The 23196-nt window shown below is 49.7% G+C and overlaps 1 protein-coding gene across 3 annotated transcripts in view; it reads left to right on the top strand.

The window, feature by feature from the left end:
• The window catches only part of LOC101077773 (zinc finger matrin-type protein 4), a 28727-nt gene extending 7331 nt beyond the window's left edge, over positions 1-21396 (top strand). The window contains exons 2-7 of one of the 3 annotated variants that reach the window (XM_029835684.1): positions 336-452; positions 3146-3166; positions 8148-8322; positions 10783-11037; positions 15477-15573; positions 19922-21396. In XM_029835684.1, the coding sequence (XP_029691544.1) occupies positions 342-452; positions 3146-3166; positions 8148-8322; positions 10783-11037; positions 15477-15573; positions 19922-19943 (681 nt within the window). In that variant the 5' untranslated portion in view covers positions 336-341 and the 3' untranslated portion in view covers positions 19944-21396. Of the gene's footprint in view, positions 1-335; positions 453-3145; positions 3317-8147; positions 8323-10782; positions 11038-15476; positions 15574-19921 lie in introns of all 3 variants that reach the window. The other 2 variants (XM_029835683.1, XM_029835682.1) reach the window with 2 other exon arrangements.
• The last annotated feature ends 1800 nt before the right edge of the window (positions 21397-23196 follow it).

Genomic DNA, 23196 nt, shown 5'->3' with positions numbered 1-23196 from the left:
TCATCAGATAAGCACTATAAATGAATGGATTCCCATCTGTGGTTATGATGAGCAGCATAAAAAATGGTTATTTAAAGGTTTACTGATAAGAAAAGTGAAGGAAGCTGCAGCCAAATCTCAGGGCCCTTCGTTCCCACACCGGAGCCAAAATCCTGACGGACACGATCGAAGCGCTTTGGCCAGAACTTCCACCGTGAGTTAGTCACTGCGAAGGGGGAAAAAATCCAAAATGAAGATGGGACACATGCACGCTCATGCACACCAAATACACACACTGTAAGACTCTGATATTTCCTTCCAGGCCGCGCTTTAATCACATTCCTGTTTCTGTGCAGTCTCAGATGAAGATGAAGTCTGCGGATGTGGTGGACGGAGGCTTATTCACGGAGAGCTACTGTAACATCTGCAATGCCCAGCTCATCTCTGAGTCCCAGCGCACGGCTCACTACGAGGTGAGTCGTCCGGCGCTCACCCGGAGCTCACAGACGGAACGGGAAGACTCAAATGGGGCTAATTTGAAAGGCAGATTCCTGCTCCGTGTCGTCCGCATCGGCCTTATTTGTACCAGTTTAAGCACGTGCTGCCCAAAACAGCGCTCATCCATTATACAACGACTAAAATCAGCATGCTAATACCAGACACTCGCTCCCAAACACACATTTTATTTGACATACCTCTTGACACGCTCCCTATGAGTATTTGAATAAATAGCTATTATATAATCAGCTGGATGCATTATTCAAAATGTGTGTGTGAGTGTGTGTGTGTGGGCGTGTGCATTGAGGTCATCCTTGATTACAGAACCACAATTGGGATTAACAAGCAGGCTAATGAGCACAGAGCTCTTACTGGAAGTGAATCAAGCAGCAACAGTTATGGATGTTTGTGCACCAGCCTCATTTGCCGTCTGCCTCCCAAACCGCCCCGAAAGCCCGGTAATAAGTTATCGGGCCTCGCAGTCGGTCTTTTCAAAAGCCTCTGCAGAGGTCAGATAGACCTCGGGGACGGTGCAAGAATTCAGTTATTCAAATAATGAGTTATTTCAAGAGGACTCGGTTAATTTTATTCAGTAAATGCAGGATAACAGGTGCAGAAAAGTCAATGTGGCCTTTTCAGTCTCTCAAATATAGAATAATTGAGTGTCTTTGCAGCTGCAATGCAGCACAGAACGTTTCTGCCGAAGTCGACTGGGGTGTTTTTCACAGCTGCTTAAACTTCCAAACATCAGCTGAAAGATTCGTTGGCATTGTGATCTCAAGGCTTTTAAGGAATTTCTCAGAGGAAGAGGAAGAGGCTTTAAGAGAGGCATGAAAAGCAGGGCGGAGCTCCAGGGTTGGAGGCAGCTTAAGTTTGATAACACTATGGAGGATTATCTTTTTAATCTCGTGCGGCCCAACATACCTGGGGGACCGCTTAGTTTCTGTCTGAACAGGAGGTCATAAGAAGACAGCCGTCCCTTCTGGTGCTGCTGATTTGGCAGCAGTGCATCCCCAAGGCCAACCTGGGATTACGCCAGACCACCTTGTTCGCATGTCCCCACTGGTGTTCTAGTTGGAGGTTGGACAAACGTCCAGTCTGGAGGACAACAGTCAGTGTAATCCTGGGCCAGGACATCCAAAGAGGCCAGTCTTGGTGGTGACCTATTTAGGGAGCTGACTGTAATGTTTGTCTTAGCTAAAATGTTTAAATTTGGACTGCTAAAATCAGCATGTGAACCAATTCTGAGTAATTATTAGGAGCTGATGTGCTAATTTAAAGCATCACTTCAGTTTAGGCCTCAATCCACTGGCTTCCTGTTCATTTTAAGGATCAATTTTAAGATTTTTTTACATGTTTTTAAAGCCGTTTTTGGGCTGACTCCTGTTTGTTCAAGGTTTTGGATGTTTACACTCCTGTGGGAGTTCTGAGGCCAGTTTATCAGGTGTTCCAAGACCCAAGTTTAGAAACTGATGATGGTATATTCTCAGTGTCTCCAAATCTGTGGAAGAGAGAACATCTCCATATCAGTATCGCCCAAAGCACTCAAATATTCAAATCGCTCCTATGGAGGAGAAAACGCTTTTGGTTGGGGTCAGGAATGAATTATTCCATTTTACATTCATCACATCAATTTAAAAACAACTTTTAGGATTGAATTGAGTTTAAAAAGCAAGTTTATAAAATCAAGTGAGCCCTCCCGTCCTGGATTAAGAGCAAAATCTAAACATACCACTCATTATTATTTATTGTTAAAAGGTTTCATTCCCACAACAAAGAATATAGAAAAATTATATTTATGAGGCACATTTTCGAGTTGGGAACGATTGGATTCATCCACAGCGACTATGTGATTAATGAGGTTTCAAATATTAATCATTTAAAAGCTTTGACTTTAATTTATTCCCCAACACATTTAAATTAAGGACACTATTCCGTGAGGACATAAATGTCACAAATTCTTGACATTTTTTGAGTTCTGCCCCTTTCTGATTCCTCCAAATTGATTTGTCCCTGAGAAAACGCAGGGACTGAGGGACACATAAAGTCCATTAGACCGGTGAGCATGGGTCAGCGCGGGGTAACCATGGCGACACAAGACCACACTTTCCGCTCTATCCCAGAGCAACCTACCGCGTGACCGTTAGTGCATCAGCGAGGATCCGCTAGAGATAAAGCGGTCTGACAAGTGAGGATGCGTCTGAGGTGGACGAGGAAGAGGAGGAAGAGGAGGACGAGGGGGGAGGGGGGAGGAGGGGGGAGGGGGGGGGGTCCCGGGGGCAGACGAGAGGACATAAACTTTGGATTAGAAACACATTACTGTTGGTGGACGCTAAAACTTTGCCTGAGCAGATTCTGTCATAGAGGAACCGAGGAGGTAGTGATGATGTGAAGGTCAGAGAAAGATAAAAACGCCGCAGAGCACTTCAGCACATGTGCACGTGCACTCGTCTTTATTGGTATTGACAGCAACTGCAGCGGCATCGCATTTGTTCCTGCTTATTATGGGGTGTAATCTTCATGCAGCTCAGCATGGGAGCCACTTATATTACATAATTAAGAGCAAAACAGTGATTAGAAATGTAATATTTTCTCTGTCGTTATATTATTCATGAATGCAGATGTGGCTGCTTTCTTACGCACTCTTTTGCTTCTCTTTCTTTCTCAGAGTAAGAAGCACGCGAACAAGGTACGTCTGTTCTACATGCTGCATCCGAAAGACGGAGGACCGCCGTCCAAGAGGCTGAGGCCAGACAACCCTGTACGCTGCCGCTGTCCGTGTGTCTCTGTGTTGATGAGCGGCTTTGAACGCCACCCTCCAGCTCTGAACCCTCGTAGAGTAAATCATCGTAATTATACCCAACATGTATCGCGGTATCTTACGCCAGGCTGGCAGCTCAGCCACAACGTGCACGTTTTCTCCACATGATTACCAATGAAGCGCTTGTCTCACACTCTGGGGGCTTGTGCACGGCTGATAGGTGTCAAAACCAACCATATAAAACTGCTCTAATATCATGTAAACGAACGCTTTGCTCCGCCAGTGCCGGCGGGCGCTGAGGCCACGTGCACGATGGGGCAGATGTGCGGGATCCACGTGGATCTGGGGGAACTTTGAGGTCGGTCCTCCTGATAAAAGTCTTCACGTTCTGGCTCGGCTTGATCTTGACTGTGAAGTCAATAAGCGATAATCAAAGAGAGGTTCTCGCCTTTGGAGGGTTTCGCTCGTGCTCGGCACCGGCGCTCGCGAATCAGCTCCATTTTTTCAAATTACCTGCTTTTCTGGTCACAGTCGTGTCGGTCCGTGAGCGTTCTGGTGCATCAGGCTCATCTTGTGACTGCAAAATTGCGTCTTAATTCTTTTTATTGCTGAGACTTCAGTGATTCTCCAATGGTTGCCATTCCCCTCTATTTCCAGAAGATGAATGAATCAAAATAATGAGGTTTTAAGAGCATTTTAACGGATGATTTGTTTCGCAAACGTTGTCAACCTGCAAACATTTATGTCGCCAGTAGCTCCAGTTCCATAAACGTGCCTGAAATAAGAGCTAAACAAGCGGGTCATGTCCCCCCATTGTGACTTACACCCACAGTATAGAGATATATAGAGGCAGTAGGAGGTTATATCATGCAACAGGTGGCTTTATGACTGAAGCCCTTTGACCTTTGCTCTTCCAAAGATCCCTCCAAAGGATCCTCCAAAATCTAAAACATGACCAAGTTTTAATTCTGGCCCATCATCAATATTTCCTGAAAACGTCCTTAAAAGCTGCTGAGTTTTGAGTTATTTTCCCAGCAGACAGACTGTCACAACCTCCCTGGTGGAGCTCGTTAGTGCTCCAAAAGGTGTTCCTGGTTTCCATCAACACACCATCACTTCTCAAACATCAGTGAGCTGCTGAGGGCTGAGCCCTGACAGTCGGTAGGAGGTGCAGTGGGGGTGTGAGGGCTGATATTTGCTTTAATATGATGATGATAATGGCACACAAGAGTCTCCTGGGGAGAATTTCACGTCCCGTTTTACCAGTCATGCTGCACACGACTGAAAAGAGAGAACTTCCTGCCCCCCCCTCCCCGCACATGTGGACGAACCCCCAAACGATGCCGTCATCGATCTCTGCATTAGGAAGTTCAATATATTTCGATGCACAAAATTGGATTTATAATTCAACAGTTTCCAGCCTCGAACGTTGAATTAAAACTGAAATTCTGGAGAAATGAGCGTTCCATCGGTCCCAGCCCAACAGATAAATAAGGCATGAAATGCAGAAATGCATCCGTAGACGTTCCTGAAATACACAAAAATCGGATCTAATGGAAAAGCACTCGCACCTGAGTTTCCATCTGTCTCTCAGAGCGAGTGAGATGTAACTCGGCCCCTCCCGGCTTTCATTTCACATGGGATGAGTACACACACACACACACACACACACACACACACACACACACACACACACACACCCTCTCTCACTGAAATGCAGCTTGAGTGCCACAGTGAGGACTTTGTTCTTTACCTTTGATACAAAAACATGACATTGATTATCTGACAGTGTGGAAAGCTGATGTAATGTAGGACAGTTCTCCAGAGATGAAATTCTCACTGTTCAATTTGTTTCTTTTCTCTCTCTCTCTGTCTCTCTCTGTCTCTCTCCCTCTGTCTCTGTCTGTCTCTCTATGTCTCTCTCCCTCTGTCTCTGTCTGTCTCTCTATGTCTCTCTCCCTCTGTCTCTGTCTGTCTCTCTATGTCTCTCTCCCTCTGTCTCTGTCTGTCTCTCTCTCCCCGGGGATGGTTTGCACTTCATCTTTTTCACCACTCCGAGCTCCGGCTGACTGACACGGCGCAGTCCAATGGGAGCTTTTCCTTTTTTCCTGAGTGAATCAAACGCCACTCTCCACCAGTAAATTCCAATGCCGCCAGGCCTGTGCGAAGGTGAAAGTGTTTGTCACACAACAAACCAGAGAAAGTAGGTCATAAAGGTGCTTCCAGATGAAAGAGAGGGGAGAGAGTTGATCCTCCCCCCTCCTCTATCCTCCTCCGTTCTGTCTCACGAGCGGAGCGCCTGCTTACTCGTGCAAACCACCTCAGATGCCTCTTTTTTCCCCCTCACCTTTTGTTCGTATCTCCTGCCGTAGATGCTTTGTCGTTGCTTTCAGTTCACACTTTGAGCGCTTCCTCCAACTCCAAATGAGAGCGTCTGTTTCCCCGCGCTGCTCCGTGTGTATATTTAGCCACGTTTCCCACCGCGCCTCGACGCAGAGCCGTAGAAAGGCGAGGGGGGAGCAAAACAGCAGCGGGAGATTAACGCATCTAATTAGGAGTCGAGCACCAAATATTCTGCGGCGCAGACCTCGCCGGCGCGCCGCACTCGAAAGCAGAAGCAATCAGGGCCGCTGCGTCGCGTGGAAATCGGTTCATCAGGTGGAGGAACTACAAAGCAGAACGAGGAGACGAGCGACGGGAGGAGGCGAGCAAACAGACGAGCATGAAGAGAAAGGTTAATGAACTCCGGGGAAGACATGATGGAGCAAAACAGGGCGCTTGTTTACGGCGGCGCGGAGACGGACAGGCGCAGTGAGACCAAAGTGATTCATGTCCCCACAAACACACACACACACACACACGATGACATGAGTTTTTAGAAAGTGTCCCCGCATTGGTGCAACATCTGTCACTGAGCAAAAGCCGTTATTGTTGTGTTCCAAGCGTGATTCTCTCTCGCTTCCCACTGACGACAGGTGAGATCGATGCCAGGCGGACGCAGACAGTCCCGTCGGACTTTGCCGCGCCACACAGGTCCGCGGGCCCCTGGGTGGCCCCATCATAGTACAACGAGGCAGGGGGAGATTTCAGGAGCGCTGTCCGGTGACAGGGAGACAAAAGGCACTTCAGGCACATCCAAACACATCTACAATGAATCACAGCAGCAGCGGAGACAGCGACGGGCTGCAGTCCTGGAGACCTGCAGTAAATCTGACCCATGTTTCCTCCACCGTGCATCACTTTAATTGAGGGCTGTTGTTTCATTACCTGCAGGGACACTGTGCCAGCGTGTGTGTGGGGGTGCTGCGTGAGCCGAAAAAGACACTAAGAGGTCTCTGCTGTGCAGTCTCTGGGTGCAAGAGGCTAATGTAACTGAGCAGAAGAGCAGTGTAAAAGAAATATGTGAGCAGCGATGGAGACTCGGCTCGTACTAATTGGCGCCGGGGTTCAGGCCGGTCGAATAATAATGTGTGATGTGTGAGGATTGAGAGGTTTATATGCAGATTCGCCCCAAACAAATATGTCGCTTCTGTTGGCAACACAACACAAACGCTCCAGCTAATAAACTGCAAAGGAATTCATTTGCAGCAACAGATGAGCCACATATATAAGAGAAAGCCTTTAACATGAAAGCCTTTAACATGATCACAGCAGGGATGGACACCAGAGAGGAGAGGCGGAGGGGGGAAGGAGCAGCGGCGCGGGCATGCCAATATAGATAAATATTTCATCCCACAACACACAGAGTCAGTGAGACCAGGGCCCAGGAGGGGGGAGGGGGGATGCAGGGAGGGGGGAGCAAAGGCTGGGCAAAAAAAACACTGATAAAAAGCAGAGAGGATGAAGAGAGAGAGAAGAAAAATGAGAGAAAATGAAGAATGAGGGAGAGGAATGGGACAGCTGAGAGACAAAGCAAAGCCTTGAAGGTAAAGGTGTCCTTAACTCTCAAACCCACTGTTGGTGACGCTAACCAGGGCTGACACCACACACGCGCGCACGCACGTGCACACACACACACACATGTGCATACACATACATCCTTGTACTTCTCTCTCTGTAGGACTTTCACAGATGCAGTCTCTACCCTCTTACCCCCGCCTGCCGTCACTCTTCCTTTATTCAAACCTGAAAATAAAACAGTCTCAACCTATAAACAATCCTTCAAAAGAGCGAGGACCAGCCAAAATGTCCTCACTTTGTTGATTAAATGTGTGCTCTGGTCCTCTCTGTGCAACATGTACAAGAACACACACACACACACACACACACACACACACACACACTGCTAAACGGATGAATATGTCTTTAAATGAGATTGAAGAGAGCCTCGGCCCCGGGTGTCTGAATGTCCTCAGGCAGGTCGTCCAAAGTGTTGGAACCTTGATGGTATTGGGTCTGTCTCCTTTGGTTATTAGTCTGGATTTGAGGACGGGCAGAAGCCCCGTGTCTGAGGACATGTGCACAGTGGTTGGTAGAGCATTCTAAGGTCATAAACAGTTTTCAGAGCCGAGTCGGGGACGGCCAAAAATCCGCTCTGAAGGAAAAAGACTCGGCTGATGAAAAATAGACACAACAAATGCAACATAATCAGGTCGTTCGTCTACACAAACGAGCGTGCGTGTGTTTGTCTCTGGGTGTTTCTGCCAGTCAGGTAGACCGCTTGTTTATGTTGACGGTCTCCCGTGGGGCCTCGCTCCCCCGCATCATTAGTAATGACCCAGCAACAGTCGAAGGGCTCGGCCACAGACGGAGCCCAGAGAGAGGGATGAATATTTGATTAGCTGCGTGTGAGAGAGAAAAAGGGGGGATTTCTCGCTGCAAAGTCCCTCGATCCAGTTTTAATCTCTCTCTTCTCTCTTTCTGCCACCCTCTTTTGCCCCCCCCCCCCCACCCCCCTTTTCTCCTCCAGGACTGCGCAGAGACAGAGGTGGACAGGAACAAGTGCTGCACCTTGTGTAACATGTTCTTCACCTCTGCCATCGTGGCCCAGTCCCACTACCAGGGGAAAACCCACGCCAAGAGGGTGCGCCTGGTCCTGGGGGAGCCGCCCAGCCTGTCTGCCGTGGCCAGCCTGACCGATGCAGGTCTCATACACGGTCCCCTCCGCAGCTACAGCCTCAAAGCAAATCTAATGAAAGCACCTATATTTGTTGTTCGGCGCATCCCTGGAGAAAACGCGTATTTCTTTTTTAGTTCAAAGCGCATATTTTTATCTTAAAAACCTCTTCAGAGTGTTTTCCCGTGTTCTAAAAACGTACGAAGCTAAAATGATAGTTAGGTGAGGCACTCGGCAGCAGCGGCCTTCAATTTGTAAACATCCCCTGAAGGGAAACGTCAGACCGACTGCTCTCCCGGTCCGTGATTGTTTAAGAGTATTTTTCTTTCTAAGTGCCCCCCCCCCCAGTGCCTCTTCTCCAGGGGAGCTTTCCATAATCTAATTCACATCGGATTCAAAGTGCCCAAAACACCCCGTCGCTCTACAAAGGGAGTGTTGGAATCAAGCCTCTGGGTGACTTTAGCTAAACTTTGGCCTACTTTTGAGAAGTGTCGCTTCTGTGCAGCCGCCGCCGCCGCTTTTGCGCGTTTTTTTTTTTTTTTTTTTAGAGACAAGCGGGACCTGGAGGAAAAGAAACAACTGAACAGGAGCGAGGGGAGTGACCTGGGAGAGACAAAGATTTCAGGAAAGATTAAAGTCAAATGTGGCCTTCATGATCACTCTGAGATGAGCGCCGCGCGGAGGACGCACATCAGAGCTGACAGGCTTCAGCGCGCGCTCGTGCACCCACGACCAGCAGGGACGGCCTGACTGATGGGTTCCTATTCCAAAGCATTTAAGGACAAATTTTTACAAAACTGTTCGTTTAGAATAAGGGGAGGGAGACTCTGAGCATGGCGGAGGAGCTGCTGCGAGGGACCGTACCTGCGGTTCCACCTCTGCCTCATCCCTCATCAGGCCCCCACACTGCGCGCCCCCACCCAGGGAAGAACATTTACTTTCTGCTCCAGTGTGCACGGACACTGTGGGTGCGGGAAGAGAAACCTCCACGGGTGACGGGAAGAGACCAGAGCGACGACCTTGTCAAAAGGCCGACTCCAAATCCGCCGCGATAGCTCGGATGCTACAGCTAACCTGCGCGCTAGGTGCTCCTTCCAGTTAAAGATGCTCCTCCTGCCGAGGGGACTGGAAGTGGGTGCCGAAGTGCAGCCATAGATACAGTAACTATGTGAGCGGCGCGGCTTCGGCTGCCAGGCAGTCCGCACGTGCAACAGTCAAGTGAGCGCACGCGCCCCCGCTCGGCGAAAACGCCAATTAGCACGCGCCTCGCCCTCGCCGGCGCCGCTCGCGCTTGTCATCGGCGAAGCTGTTTCGACATAAGTGACGTGACTGGTTTTGGCGTGCGGGCTTCTTTGGTTATGAAATGTTAATCGGCGTTGTGGCTGCGTGGTCAGAGTCAGCTGAGCGGGGCCCCACTGACACGTTGTAGTGGGTGTACAGGCGCATTTGGACGGCCATCTGGCATGAGGAGCCCCCCCCCCCCACCCCCCAGACTGTTTGGATAAACTGTTTGAGCAAAGATCGCTAATATATATGCACGTATCGACCCAAACGTGAGCCGCAGCTCTGTCCTACAGACCTGTCAGCGCCCTCCGGCTATTAATGGGCAATCACCATGGTAACAGGTGTATGTCACAAGTAGCAGGTCACCTGGAAGTCTGCCATTCCTTTTTCTTGCTTCCACTTGCTCCCAGACGATTACGGCAAAAGGAAAAAGACGAGGGAGGAGGAGGATTACCGCGGGAAGCCGGGCGTTAGCGCAGACTGCTCTCCGCATCGCCGTGACACGCTCGCTAATCGTGCGCTCGACGCCGCGAGACGACTAGAGCGGCGCCTGCGCCGTCATCCATCAACCTGCAGGAGGATAAATTTTGTTTTGCTCGCCGCAGCATCATTTCAAAGTCTCTGGAATGGCTTCAGGTCGTCATTCGGTCAATGAAAATCGAGTTAAAAGGGCGACATCCATCCCAGGGTCCTCTAGACGGTGGAGGCGGATGCACGTTTCAGGCAGCACATTTATTTTTTTTGTCTTCCATTAACAGCAAAGCAGGTGAAGAATTAGTGAGTTAGCTAATGGGATTAAACACTGTCGCTCATGCTGAAATCACTTTGCTGGGAATTGTCAGGAACTCACAGAGATTAAAAGATCATTAGGAAATCTGGGAAACAGTCAGTGCCAGGCGACGGACCCTGCAGAGACTTTCCCGGGATTTGGGATCGTTTCACAAATTGATGGTACACTGTAAGAAATGAATGCCATTAGCATTTCAATGATTTCACCAATTGAGCCAGTGCCACTAATATCTGATGGAGCTCTTCCACTCCAGGAGAGGTCACATTGTACATAAAACCCCTCCCTCCATCTGAAAGCCCCCCCTTCAGTTTTAAGGCCAATCTGATTATGCAAAATTTTAGTGGCAACTTTCTGTTGCAATAACTTCCTCATTGACCCTTTTTTTTTCATCAGTCATTTTCTGTTTTCTCCCAGATTCACCACAGACCCCAGTTCCTACGGATCCCAGTGCGTGCCCCCCCACGTCCCCCGCCCTGCCCCTCCCCGTGGCCGTGGTCGGCGGAAATGGCGGGCGAGAGGCGGGCAAGTACTGCTGCCTGTGCGGTGCCTGGTTCAACAATCCCCTGATGGCCCAGCAGCACTACGAGGGCAAGAAGCATCGCAGGAACGCCGCCAGGGCGCGCCTCCTGGAGCAGCTAGCGGGCAGTCTGGATGCCACCGAGTGCACAGGTCAGACGATAAGGGGAGGTCAAGATCTGCAGCAGGGAGCCGGGGCTGGTGGAAATGATGACGGATGTTTTAATCGGCTTCAAAGTACAACTGCGATACCGAAATAGACCTCTAGCTAGCTTTAGATAAAATTAGCGCCGTGGAAATACAACGTAACGTGACCTTCAAGCACATGTTGCAATTAAATCACTCCCGTTTAGATTAAAGCCATTAGTACACGATGAAGACCTCCATAATAACGGGGACATAAAACAATCAGGGGGTGAAAGTGAGGATAAAAATCTGATAAATTGGGATAGAGGTGAAATATCCGACAAATTTACGTGCGCATGTCTGAGCGTGCCGGACGTCTTTCGGAACAGGTCGGAGGAAGAGTTATGGCTTATTGCTTCCCAATCTGGGATTTTACTCATTGCTAAAGTCAAAAAAGCAAAACAGAACTTTGACATTGGGCCAAGGCGTCGGAGATTATTTCTTATCTGGTTCCCTTCCTCGCTCCCCATCATCCGGGCTCTTCTCGTGGCGGCGATCACGCGAGCGCCGCGCTCGTATTTGCACGCACAGATTCAGTGCGAGCCAACGCTGTGCTCCAGGTGCCGTGACACAAACCATCACATCAAAAAGCCAATCATATTAAGAGCGTGAGTCATATTGCACCCACACTGGCTCGGAGGCCCGGAGAGGTGTCATATTTGATATAACACAGTTTGTGTTCTCGATACCGTGACCCACATCCCACAACGTCAGCTGCGTTCTGGGAGGGAGGGGGGGCGTTACGCCCAAACTATCTGCATGTGACTACGAATTGGACTCAAAACTGACAGAATATTGAGTGACAGGCGCGAAGACGTGTCGGATTGGGGTTCAGATCGGACCGCGTACCAAAACCGCTCGCTTGCTGGGCCTGTCAGCATCGTTGCGACATCTTCCTGTGTTTCTCGCCACCGCAGGTGTGAACTCAGAACGTCGAGGGGAGGGGAGACATGTCTCCAGACATGCTGGAGACATGAGGAACACGGTCTCCAGCATGTGGACCTGTCTGTTGCCTCGAACGAACCCCATCTCGTGTCTCCTTTAGGACTCTAGCACAACATTTACACAATTATTCATGTGTAAATATGTGAGGAGCTAACGAGAGACGCTCATTTGTCATTCTCGTTAGCGCCTGATGAAGCTCAGGTGTGTGTGTGTGTGTGTGTCTTGTTGCCTGGATGCAGGCGTGCATCCCTTTGTGCATCCGTTTGGGTCACGTCTCCTCGCCGCCCGAAAAGTCTCCCTGACATTTCTGGCGCCGCTAACTTCTGGAGCGCTCTTCCGTAATTGCGCCGACGGGGCGCGGAGGAGAGTGTCGTTATTTCATGCGGCGAGGTGCCAGACAGAACCTCTGGGAAAGGATTACAGAGGTGGACAAAGGCGGGCGTGGGGGTGGGGGCGGCTGGCGATGAGGGATGGAACCCGTCTGACTCAGCTGCGTCTTTACATAAATCAAGACAGGGCCGGAAACCCCTCAAGTCAGAGCCGAGACGCCGTCGCCCCTCGGAGTCGGAGGCAGTGAGATAAGCATCAGGGACTGGCTAGTCTGTGTGTATCCGTGTGTGTTTGGGAACCCGAGGGAGGATGAGCTCCCGGAGTACGAGAAAATTGTGTGTAATTGATGACTGTGCCCGAGTCGGGAGACAGGCCTGACCTCGTCTCCCCCGAGACAGCAGCGAGACGCTAGCGCGCCGGCGTCAGCGCAAACATTAAGAGGAGATATACGGCGCGAAGCGTAGCTTAAACTGACGGTGGCCTTTTTCATCTACAAACGGAGGTCCGGTTTTTATAACGTCCTTTGTGGGTCGTCCAACGCTGCCGATGTCGGCTGGTGCGGCTCCGTTTAATCCCAGCTTCCAGTTTCCGAGCGAATTTCTCCGCGTGTGTTTTATTCATTCGTCCCCGCAATTCTATCCAGACGTCAGATCTGTTTTTGTGTTCGCGGAGCAGCGTAAAGGTCGTTTTCCAGCTGCATTTGGCAGCTCAGGGTTCAGGTGAAATGACTGAACCTTGACACCAGTTCACATTTAATCACTCGATTTTTCATTAGCGCCTCTAAAATTCAGGATTTCTCTCCAGAACCAAATTAAAAGTCTTCCAATGATCAAAGTGTTGTGTTGTTGCAATTATAGTTCTAAATAAACCAGCATTAAATTCAGTTTATAGAAAGGTTACACTGTTATATTTTTTTTAAAAGGGTTTTGTTCCACGCAGGTTGAGTCTATTTGAACAACAGATGCTGCTTTTATTTAACTGCCAAAATGAAGCCGTCGCACCGGAGACCTTTAACGACTGTTGTTTAGAAAAATTCACTTGGATTCGCTCCCACACCCCCAGATCTCGTCTCTGAAGTCACTCACGATACTTTGAAATCTGCTGTCAGGCCGAGTGAAACTGTCGCCTGCGTTCTTTTTGGATCCGGATCTTTTTTAAATCTCAACGGTGTTCCGCTGCACCCAAGCGTTTATGCTAGCTCCAAACCTTACAGGGAGAGGGGTTTACAGAAATATCCGAACCGCCAAACTCTCCACAGGTAGTCACACATTCCGTTACCTTTCCGCTAATTTCCTTTTATTTAAGACCGGACAGGAAACAAAATGGGCGGCAGAAAACTGCTAACTGAGCCTCCCAGATAAAAGAGGCTGCGGTTTAGCCAGGCTTCCTAATGGAGCGGGCCAGGAACGTCAGGGCTGTTAGTGGGTCATTAAGGTTGTTTTAGCCGAGGCGAAGTTCAAATATATCAGCCGGAGACTGCAGGACATTCTCCCTTCTCTTAGATAAGCGCCTTCCTAAATGCTCTGACACACATTTGGAACGTCAGCAACAGCCACAAACAGCCACAAACAGCCCCTGCACCCGGCGTTTTGTCCCCCCCCCCCCCCTCACTGACATGTCTTAATGTGTAATTAACAAGGCTTAAAAAAATCAGGGAAAAAAAAGAAGCGGCTCAGACACGCACGCGATCAATCCGGCGCTTCGGCTGTCGCCTGCATAGCCGACACACTTCCCCGACATGTAATTAGCATGGACAAATGTTGGTGCGCTCGGCAAGGCGGCGTGCGTGCGTGCGTGCGTGCGTGCCCGTGTTAGCGCACACATATGTTTGCAGGCGTTCTGCAGCACTTCCTCCTGGCAGGGGCACAAAGCGCCGAGCCTGCAGGCGGCGTCAGCCAGGCTAAAAACAGGTCTGCGCGTGCACGTGGGTAATATATGTGGCAGGGAAATGAACAGCCTCTGCAGAGGTAATGGCAATTTGGAAGGGGGGGGGTATCCTGATCCGAATAAAGGCAACGCCGGAGTTTAAGCTGCAGGTAACTCGTTGATGACCGTTCGTCTTTAACGCCCTCTGAAAACGACGCCGGAGTCGATATTCCGGGACTAAATGGCCGCTGCATCCACCAATATGCTCCAGCAATTAGTGGCTCAGAAGGTCAGAAGGTGACGGGACGCACAGACGGCTCATAAATCTTCCGGGCGGGACGACAGCGGAGGACGGGGGGGGTGCTTGGACGCAGTCAGCACACCCCACAGGTGCCCCGTGCCTGGTCACATGGGTCGGTGAACGCGGATCCTGCGTCGTCTCCTCAGAGTTTTGTGCACGTCTTCATTTTCTCCACCAGTTTCCTGCTTTCCCTCGTTACCTAATCCTCCGCTCGTGTCTCTTCCCGCCACTCCGCCGCTATTTCCATCCCACATTATCCATCTATTTTGGGGGAAGGGGGAAGGGGGGGGGGTTCATCTCCACCACCTGCAAACCGTCTAATTAACTCACATCTGTGTCTGAGTCCGACCATTCAGCGCATTCACCACACGTGCACAAACGTGCACATGCACAAAGAGTCTTTTTTTTTTTAACCAAATCTACTGTGCTGCTCCGTTCTTACCCGTCGTGTCCTCATTCTTATCGTTCTCAAGCTTCAAAACCTTCCCGGGAACACATGTCCGTGCATATTTCTATCTTTGTGGGGACATTTCATTTCCCAGTTCCTTACCCTGACCACACCAACTAACTCCCTAACCTAAACCCAAGTCCAACTTTAATCTTTTTTTTTTGGTTCTTTTTGGTAGTAAATGTGAGAACTCTCTCTCTCACACACACACACACACACACACACACACACACAGCGAGGCACTAGCAGGATGATGCCAGTGATCTGAGGATCTAAAAATGTTCCTGGCTCACTGCTAATGATGAGACTAATCAAATCTTTTCCAGATGCACTCCAATTAGCAGAATCCGCCTGCAATACAGAGTTAAAAATAAGACTTTTATTGCAAGTCGGTACAAAATTTTCACCGTTGGAAGCACTTTTTGCCGCAGCAGCTGCTGCTTTCTGCAGCGGCTGTGTGCATGTACGGAGGATGTTCTCACCGTGACCTTTGAACCCGTGTCCGTGTCTCTCCAGGACTGCGCAGCAGTTACTCCTGCAGCGTCTGCAATGTGGTCCTCAACTCCATCGAGCAGTACCATGCACACCTCCAGGGCTCCAAGCACCAGAATAAGTGAGTATATCGCTACCAGAGAGGGACCTTGACGAGGGGAGGGGGGTGCGTTCGCAGTCCTGGAGGACGTTCTTCACATAGTTTACAGGCTCCAAATCAATTTCCCTGTAAACTGGAAGCTGCATTCTTCCGTTCGACACACAAACTTTTATCATGCGTCTGAAGCCAGATGCAGGATACTGTCAGCATATTCAAAAGGTTGTTCTAAAGATTGTTCTTAAAAAACCAAAACAGGTTTTTAGGCCTGAACGCGCCTCGTCTGAGCTCCACACAATTATCGCCCGTAAAATATAAAAGGTGAGTTCCAACAAGGCGTGCAGTGGGTGTAGTGTGATACACAACAACCATAACAAGGATAAATGAGGCAAGGACAGAGAGATCCAGTGGGCCGCGCACAACGTGCACGCTGATTAGAATTATTTTCCATTTGCCCTCTACGGCCCCCTTAATTAATTAATTACTTTTTATGTTTATCATTACAAGAGTTACGGTAAAGGTCATTTATTACAAAGTAAGAAGGAAACTCAGCGCTTTTGAGCCAGTTTGCCGGAATACGTGTGGTCAGAACCCCGTGAAAGGTCGCTGTTCTATTGATCATGTACTTTCTGAAATGTCCCGTGTTTGTGGGACACAGAAGACCAACATTTGGCGTTCAAGCGACCGTCTCTTTATGGTAAACATCATTTCGTGGCCAGGCCGATGACTGCTCCGTCCTTCTAAACTGGTTCCTGGTCGTGTGTGTTTTGTGTTGGGGTCCAGAGTGGACCGGAACCAGCTGCTTTCCAGTTCTCCCAGCAGTTAGCATCAACACCAGGGTCCAGGAGGACAGAGAACAGCCACAGTCGCATTTACAGCGACAAAAGTCACCGGCTGTATCACACACCTTGTGATAGTCTGACAAAAAAGTCCTGAATTGGCTAAGATTGCCAGCCTGTTGCTATGGATACACATTTACCACTGAAAAAAAGCCTGTTGAATTACACAACGGCAGCAGTTTCAACACATTAACATCTAGTCCTAAAAGGTACCATCACCTGAAGCTCCTGCTCGTAGGAGAACACTTCATTAGTTCTCCAGGTGGAGCTACAGGCAGGAGAGATAAAAGTCCTCTCACAGAGGCGGAATCTAAGAACCTCCCGACAGATTCAAGAGGAAAGGACGGCAGAAACGCTGCAACGCTTGTGTTGACCTCAAGGCGAGAGACCTATGGAGCATATGGATGAGGAGGCCTGCAGCAAACGTCACCTGAAATGAGGCACATTTGGATTGTGCATAAGTGGATGGAGTGACTGACATTAGACAGAGAGGATGAGACGAGGATGAGATTAACAGCTGGTTAACCGCTCAGGTTAGCAGAATCAGCTCCACTATCACACAGAAGTATTTCTTTTTTTCTTTTTAAGGGGCATTTCTGTGTAACTAAGTCCAACATCCATATCCGTATTTGGAGGCATTTGTATCTTAACATTTTAAATTTCCCTTTATTGATTTTTGAACCCTCAGCTCTCATCAGAGTTCAACCCCAAACATTGCAAAAATAATTGGCACAGTCCAGGAGCGGCGCTTTAATCCCAGGTGATTTCGCGCCGCGGCTCTGCTCAGCCCTGGCTCGCATGTTGAAAACGCTCCCGGCGCGCTGTTGAGAATGAAGACCCGGTCCCGGAGAACGTCGACCCGGCTGCGCCGATCCTGTGGGACGCTCAGAACAAGAACACGAGGTTCCACCTCATCGGCTTCACTTTCTCCGCCTTCACCGTTACTGTGGTGAAACCAACATGTGCATTAGCGCCCACGTTAGTCTCGCCTTTGCACGCTGCTCCGATGGAGAATCCTCATTCTTATTAGCGACAAAAGACATAAAGGGAACATGATTAGATCATGAGAAAATAATGCAGCATGTCTGATTGTATTGTGCTGCTTTAAATTCAGAGAGATGGCTGTTGTGTAGTGTGCTAGATGACCTCTGAGATACGGCCGGTTCAAAGCAGGAGGAAATTAATGAGCTTGTGTTTATGTACGCATTAGCATGGCTTTATTTACATACTACACAGCTCAGACATTTCCCCCGAGCCTGCTCCCTTTAAGAACAAGCTGTCGGCTGATGGAGCACTGAGCCGAGCAAATCTCTTTTATTTTCCGCCGATCTTAGCGCACACGCGTGCACCGTTATGTAAATGTGTGTGAATCACGACGAGAGTGGCCCGTTCGCGTGCGTGGGAGGTTAGAAGGGTGGACACGAAAGAGACGCGGTGGACGTCTGGGGGACAGGGTGGACATGAGCTTACACCAAAGCCAAATTCCACCTGCCTGTGTGTGTGTGTGTGTGTGTGTGTGCGTGTGTGTGTGTGTGTGTGTGTGCTTGAAAAGCACCACTGGCAGCACGGAGATTAACACTCACAGAAAGTCATCCAGAAAAAAGTGACTGTATGTGTCTACTTCAGGTCTATTTTTTGGCACGTGTGCGCGTGTGTGTGTGTGTGTGTGTGTGCGCGCGTGTGTGTGTGTTATGAATGTGTCATCGCTATAAAACAGCAGATTTCTTTGTTTCTTAAATAGCTGCATGCGTCCGTCCGCCAGCTCTCCTTATCTCTTCCGTGCATCTGCTCGGTACACAGTCGAGTGTGGGTCACTGGGAACGCCGCGCTGCCCCCCCCCCCCATCCCCATCCCCAGATTGGCAGCAGTAATTGGAGAAGATAACGGCGGACAAAACGAGCGTGACTACATCAGCTTGGCGGAACACTTTTGACAGTTTGCATTTTATCAGGCGCGGCGCCGGTGAGGATGAGGGGACATCAGATAGACGGGTTTCTGTTTCAGTTAGCATCTTCGTGACAACTGAGTGGCAGATTTACATCCCCCTGTAAACATGCAGAAAAGGGCAGCCAGACTCAGAATTATCATTACCGGTATTATATGGACTGCTGCAGGTTACCTCAATGCATATTTCACTGCGACCGTAGTTACCAGCAGATTTATCGGCCTCTGTTATCTGAATCCTCCTGCGTTTTGAGTCTTACACACTGTAGCCTTAAAGTTCTGCTCAATTTTTTCTTTTAAGTGAGCTAAAGTAAGTGCTAATTAGCCCCACTGAGTCCATAAAGAAAGACAGTAAAGAACAGCAAGATTGTATCTTCGACCACCTCAATGTTGGGATGTTTTTTATCTCCTATAATTCTGACATCGGGTTTCTATGAAACACACGTGCGTGTGATGGTAATGCTGATGCTACCGCAGGCCCCAGGGGCAAGAGGTCGGGGACGGTAATCCATTCAGCCTGCTCCTGCTGGTATTATACAGCATCAGCACCACAGAGGACGCCACGGCAGCGCAGAGAGTGGGCGGCAGATTATAGTGCTCAGTGTAAAATAACTGAATCAAATGGCTGCGCTATTGACCCGCTAATAGGACAGGCCCGCGTGTCCCCCGCTGAAGCCGAGGTCAGAGGTTAATTCAGGACGGATGCTACCGAGCTCAGGCCCGTCGCACCTGAACACGCTCCTTGGGAATCAATGCATGGGATACGGGGAGGAAACACTGGACAAAACAGCTAAATACTGCAACGGTTTCGAACCGCCACCTCAGATCGACCGTGTTTTTGCTGACGCGGCGGTGCAAGGACGTCAGATTGATCAGCAGCTGCACCAGACGGGCGTCCGCTTTACGAATGGAAACCACATTTGGAAAAAGCGGCGCTTTTGAATCCCACCGAACCCTTTTTCACCCGTGCATCGCCTCCCCGCCCAACCCGAATTCATGCACCCCCCCCCACCTGCCTCCTCTGAGGATCCAACATGCTAGACGAGTCCTCAACGAGCAGACAGGGTGCAGAGGCCACTGTTTTAACAGCCATTATGGGGATAGGTGCTGACAGCATGGGTGCCTGTGTCTCTCAGCATCAGGAGGGTTGTGTGTGTGTGTGTGTGCGTGTGTGTGTGCGTTGAATCTCTCCAATTAGGGCACAGTGGAGCAGCCAGGAGAGACAAACGTTATGTGAACATTTTATTTCTGTTTCGCTCCGATTATAAATCCAGACAGAAGCTCCAATGGGGAGAAAACACCCCGTGAGCCGTGATGAGGGAAACTGTTATTTAAAAGAGACGAATCCAGAAGGTGAACCCACGATCGGCTCAGGATATGATGGCGACGCGGCGTCGGACGGTGACGCGGCATCGGACGGTGACGCGGCTCTGAGTCCACTCACTGTATCAGTATTGATGAGGCTGTTCCTAAATTACGACCATGGCGAAAGGCCAATGTCTGTGGGCGGAGAGCGGCGTCCTGTCAGATCTGCCCGTGCACGAGGCCGACTAATATGTTCCTGTGTTTTGTGTCGTTTCTTTTCTCAGCCTGAAGCAACACCAGCCGTGAGCGACGGAGACGGGCTGCGCTGGGGAGAGGAGGAGATTAATGGATCGAGCAATTTCAGAGGACTTGCGTCACCGAAAGAAGAGTGTGATAATCCTGTGGACTAACTCCTGTGTGTAGGTGTGCGTGTGAGCGTGTGCGGTGGGGATGCTAGTGCGTTTCTTCAGTCTGGCGTCCAAAGTCTACGTACACGAGAAGACTTGCAGCTACATATTGCCATATATATTCTTACGATGATGCAATGATGTCAGCACCTCGGCCCGGCGAGGAGAGAGGAGCCGCTACAATGATCGTCACAGCCCCCCCCCATCCCCCCACCCCCACCCCACCCCAAAAGTGCTCCAGTAGAGATTCGTGTCCATCTCAGCGCTCAGTGTCACACACACACAGATCACACAGACTACAGTACCTACAATAATATCTATATATGTTGTGTTTGTGGTGGGTTTTAGTTCTCAGAACAGTGGATTTGGAGACACTGGAGGGACCTGGTGCATATTGTCCAAGTTTGAATGGTTTGCTGCTGAGTAGATCGTGAGTAATTTACTCACAATACCTCCTCTTGATTGTCATTTTCCTGCCGTCCTTCGTCTCAGCCACCTGGGCCTCCTCTGGAGACACAGACGCTCTCCGATTGGTGGTTAAGCGGAGGAGAAACGAAGCAGACGTAAACAAAACAGTCTGTCCAGCTTGATCCACAAGCTGGCTTGAATCTGGTGTGTGAAGAGCTTCGAGTGGGGGGGGGATCAAGGGTCCAGGCAGCAGCAGCCAGTCGACGCTCCACCTGGGCTTCACTGCATGCAAAACGTAAACTGGCGCCTCCACTTGTCTCTTTACAACCTTCTGCTTGCAGAGTTTGGCATTTTCTCAGTGACAGCTTTGTAACACACACTTGTTAGTCACCTTCTCGTCCAGAACACACACTCTCACACACCCATCAGTGGATAACAGTTCTCATACCTGGAGGTGTCGCCACCCTCCGCTGTACAGCGAGCTCCTCGTCCGCTCGGTTCAATAACGCGCCGCGGGTGAGCAGAGATGTGGCACGCTCCGTTTTTTCCCCGTGAGACCGATGAGGTCGGCGTCGATTCTCCGTGAGACGGGTAAAGGGCTGAAAAGCACAGCACCCGGAGCGACGCGCCCCTCCGCTCGGGTGGGTTCAAGTTCCGTTTTTCTGTGGGAAAATACTTGGTGCTCTGCTGATTTCGCAGAGAAAACAAGTGGCCTGATTAAAAATGACTTTTCTTCTGCGGACGCGTGGATGAGGAACCTTTTATGCAATCGCAGATTTCAAGGTGAATCGATGCGGGATCCTAGAGACGGAGTCGAATTTGTAGAAGCAAAAGAAAAAAGCGTTTGTCTGTGTGAAGCACAAGAGTTTTGTATTCGGTGTTCATTGATGTGGAGATACGGGACGTGAAAGAGAGTTTAAAATACAAATACGTTGCTACTGAAATGACGTCTGACTTGTCTTTCTTTAAAGATAATCTAGCGAGGATGATTGATTCAGTCGGCCATGATGGACAGAACCGATCTTCTTATGCCAGATGGAGAAGATTAAAAAATAAAGACAGACTGTTGGGATCCATAAAACAGCCACAACATTGATGCAGGACGGCAACTATGAGGATTTGACACATCTTGACAAAACCTTGAAGGCAGTTTGTGTTTGTGTTGCTGGATCTTGTTGGATCCTGTGATCTCTTTTAGGCCACATGATAGAGACGTTTGTTGAGATAAGGATGAGAGCCATATTTCCAGCGTCCTTTTTCCTCCCTTTCTTCCCGTTCCTGCCTGGATCCATCACATTTCCAACAAAACCAACTCTGACTCGTCAACGTCTCATTGATCTAAATGAACCCTGAATGAAAGCATCACATGAACTCATCTGTGTTCAGACCCTTTCTCTGACCCTTGACCTGTAGCTCTGGTGACCATCTGTTCCTCTTGAGCATCTTTGAGGTGTTTGACTGGAGTCGCAGATAGTCTAATAAAGCCCCCTCATCCCTTCGGCCAGTCAGCAATGTAGGAGCAGATCCATCATGACCACAAAGCAAAACCATTTCAGCAGCATTTTTCTAAAGCACCATTCCATTAAAATGTTTAGCACTTCATATAACATCGCTCCGTAAAGACAGATGCCCTAAAGAGCGCCATTAAACACCTGCGGACGGCTTTACACGCAGAGTTACAACCTTTTCATTAAGAAAAATTTTTCTTGCAACCGACTGTTGGTGGAAACCACAAAGAACAATGTTTTAATGGGCCGAGACGGCGACAGGAGATGAAGTGACACAGGAGAGGCGACCAGCTCCAGCCAGGAAAGCAGCACGCCGCTTAATGGTCCACTTTAGACGCTAAACGGGAGCTAAATGAAACATTAAAGCTTGGATTATATCACTCCCAGCCTGCCAGCCAACCTTTATGCACCACAAGTGAATGGGTGTGAGAATGGAGACCCCCAGAAGACCGCTGTAACGGCAGCATCTACATCCACGACCCACACTCACCTCCGTGTTTCATGCTTCTACCCATTCCAGAGCTCCTCCGTGTGAAACATTAATGGCGAGCTCTCCTCACTTCTGAGTTCACTGGGTCCCGCGTGTAACGAACCGCCGCGTCACCGTAGAGGAGGAGAAATTGAGGAATCTGTTTCCTTCCGTGCATCTTCACGAGAAGAGCTCGTGGAAATGTCACCGAGGCGTAAACCCGGGTGACATTTTAAAGAACGCACGCGTCAGAGCGGTGAGACAAAGTGAGGATTTCACCGCCGCGCTGCCTCGTCTCTCTATTAGCATCACGCCGACATAAACACGCGTCCTTTTGCACCATTTCCTGCTGAGGACGCCGCATCCTCGTCTTCCTGTGACCCCTCCCATGGACTCGGATCAAGACAAAGATGCGTTTGGGAGATTTTTTCTCATCGTTATTACTCATCAAAACCTCAGCCGGACGCTGTCTTGCATATACGTCAACATGACGTCCCCCGCGCAGCTCAAAGGGTGGGAAAGGGTCCCACTTTCACCAGCTGTTACGACACATCAAGGACACGTTCGGTGCGTCTCGGCGCACGTCGGAAATCGGAAATAGCTGCAACCCCCAAGTGGATTCGTCTTCCACGTGTTGCGTCTGTTTGCTCCTGACTGGAGCGCCGCGTCAGCGCCTGTGATAATGTGACCCCAGACGGCCCCAGAACAGGTTTCCACTCCGCCTCGCTTCGCAGGCTGTTGGTTGTCAAGGCTGTCAGAGGCTTCCC

Source organism: Takifugu rubripes, chromosome 4, assembly GCF_901000725.2.
Source record: "Takifugu rubripes chromosome 4, fTakRub1.2, whole genome shotgun sequence".
NCBI lineage: Eukaryota > Metazoa > Chordata > Actinopteri > Tetraodontiformes > Tetraodontidae > Takifugu > Takifugu rubripes.
This window is presented reverse-complemented; position numbering and strand designations above follow the sequence as displayed.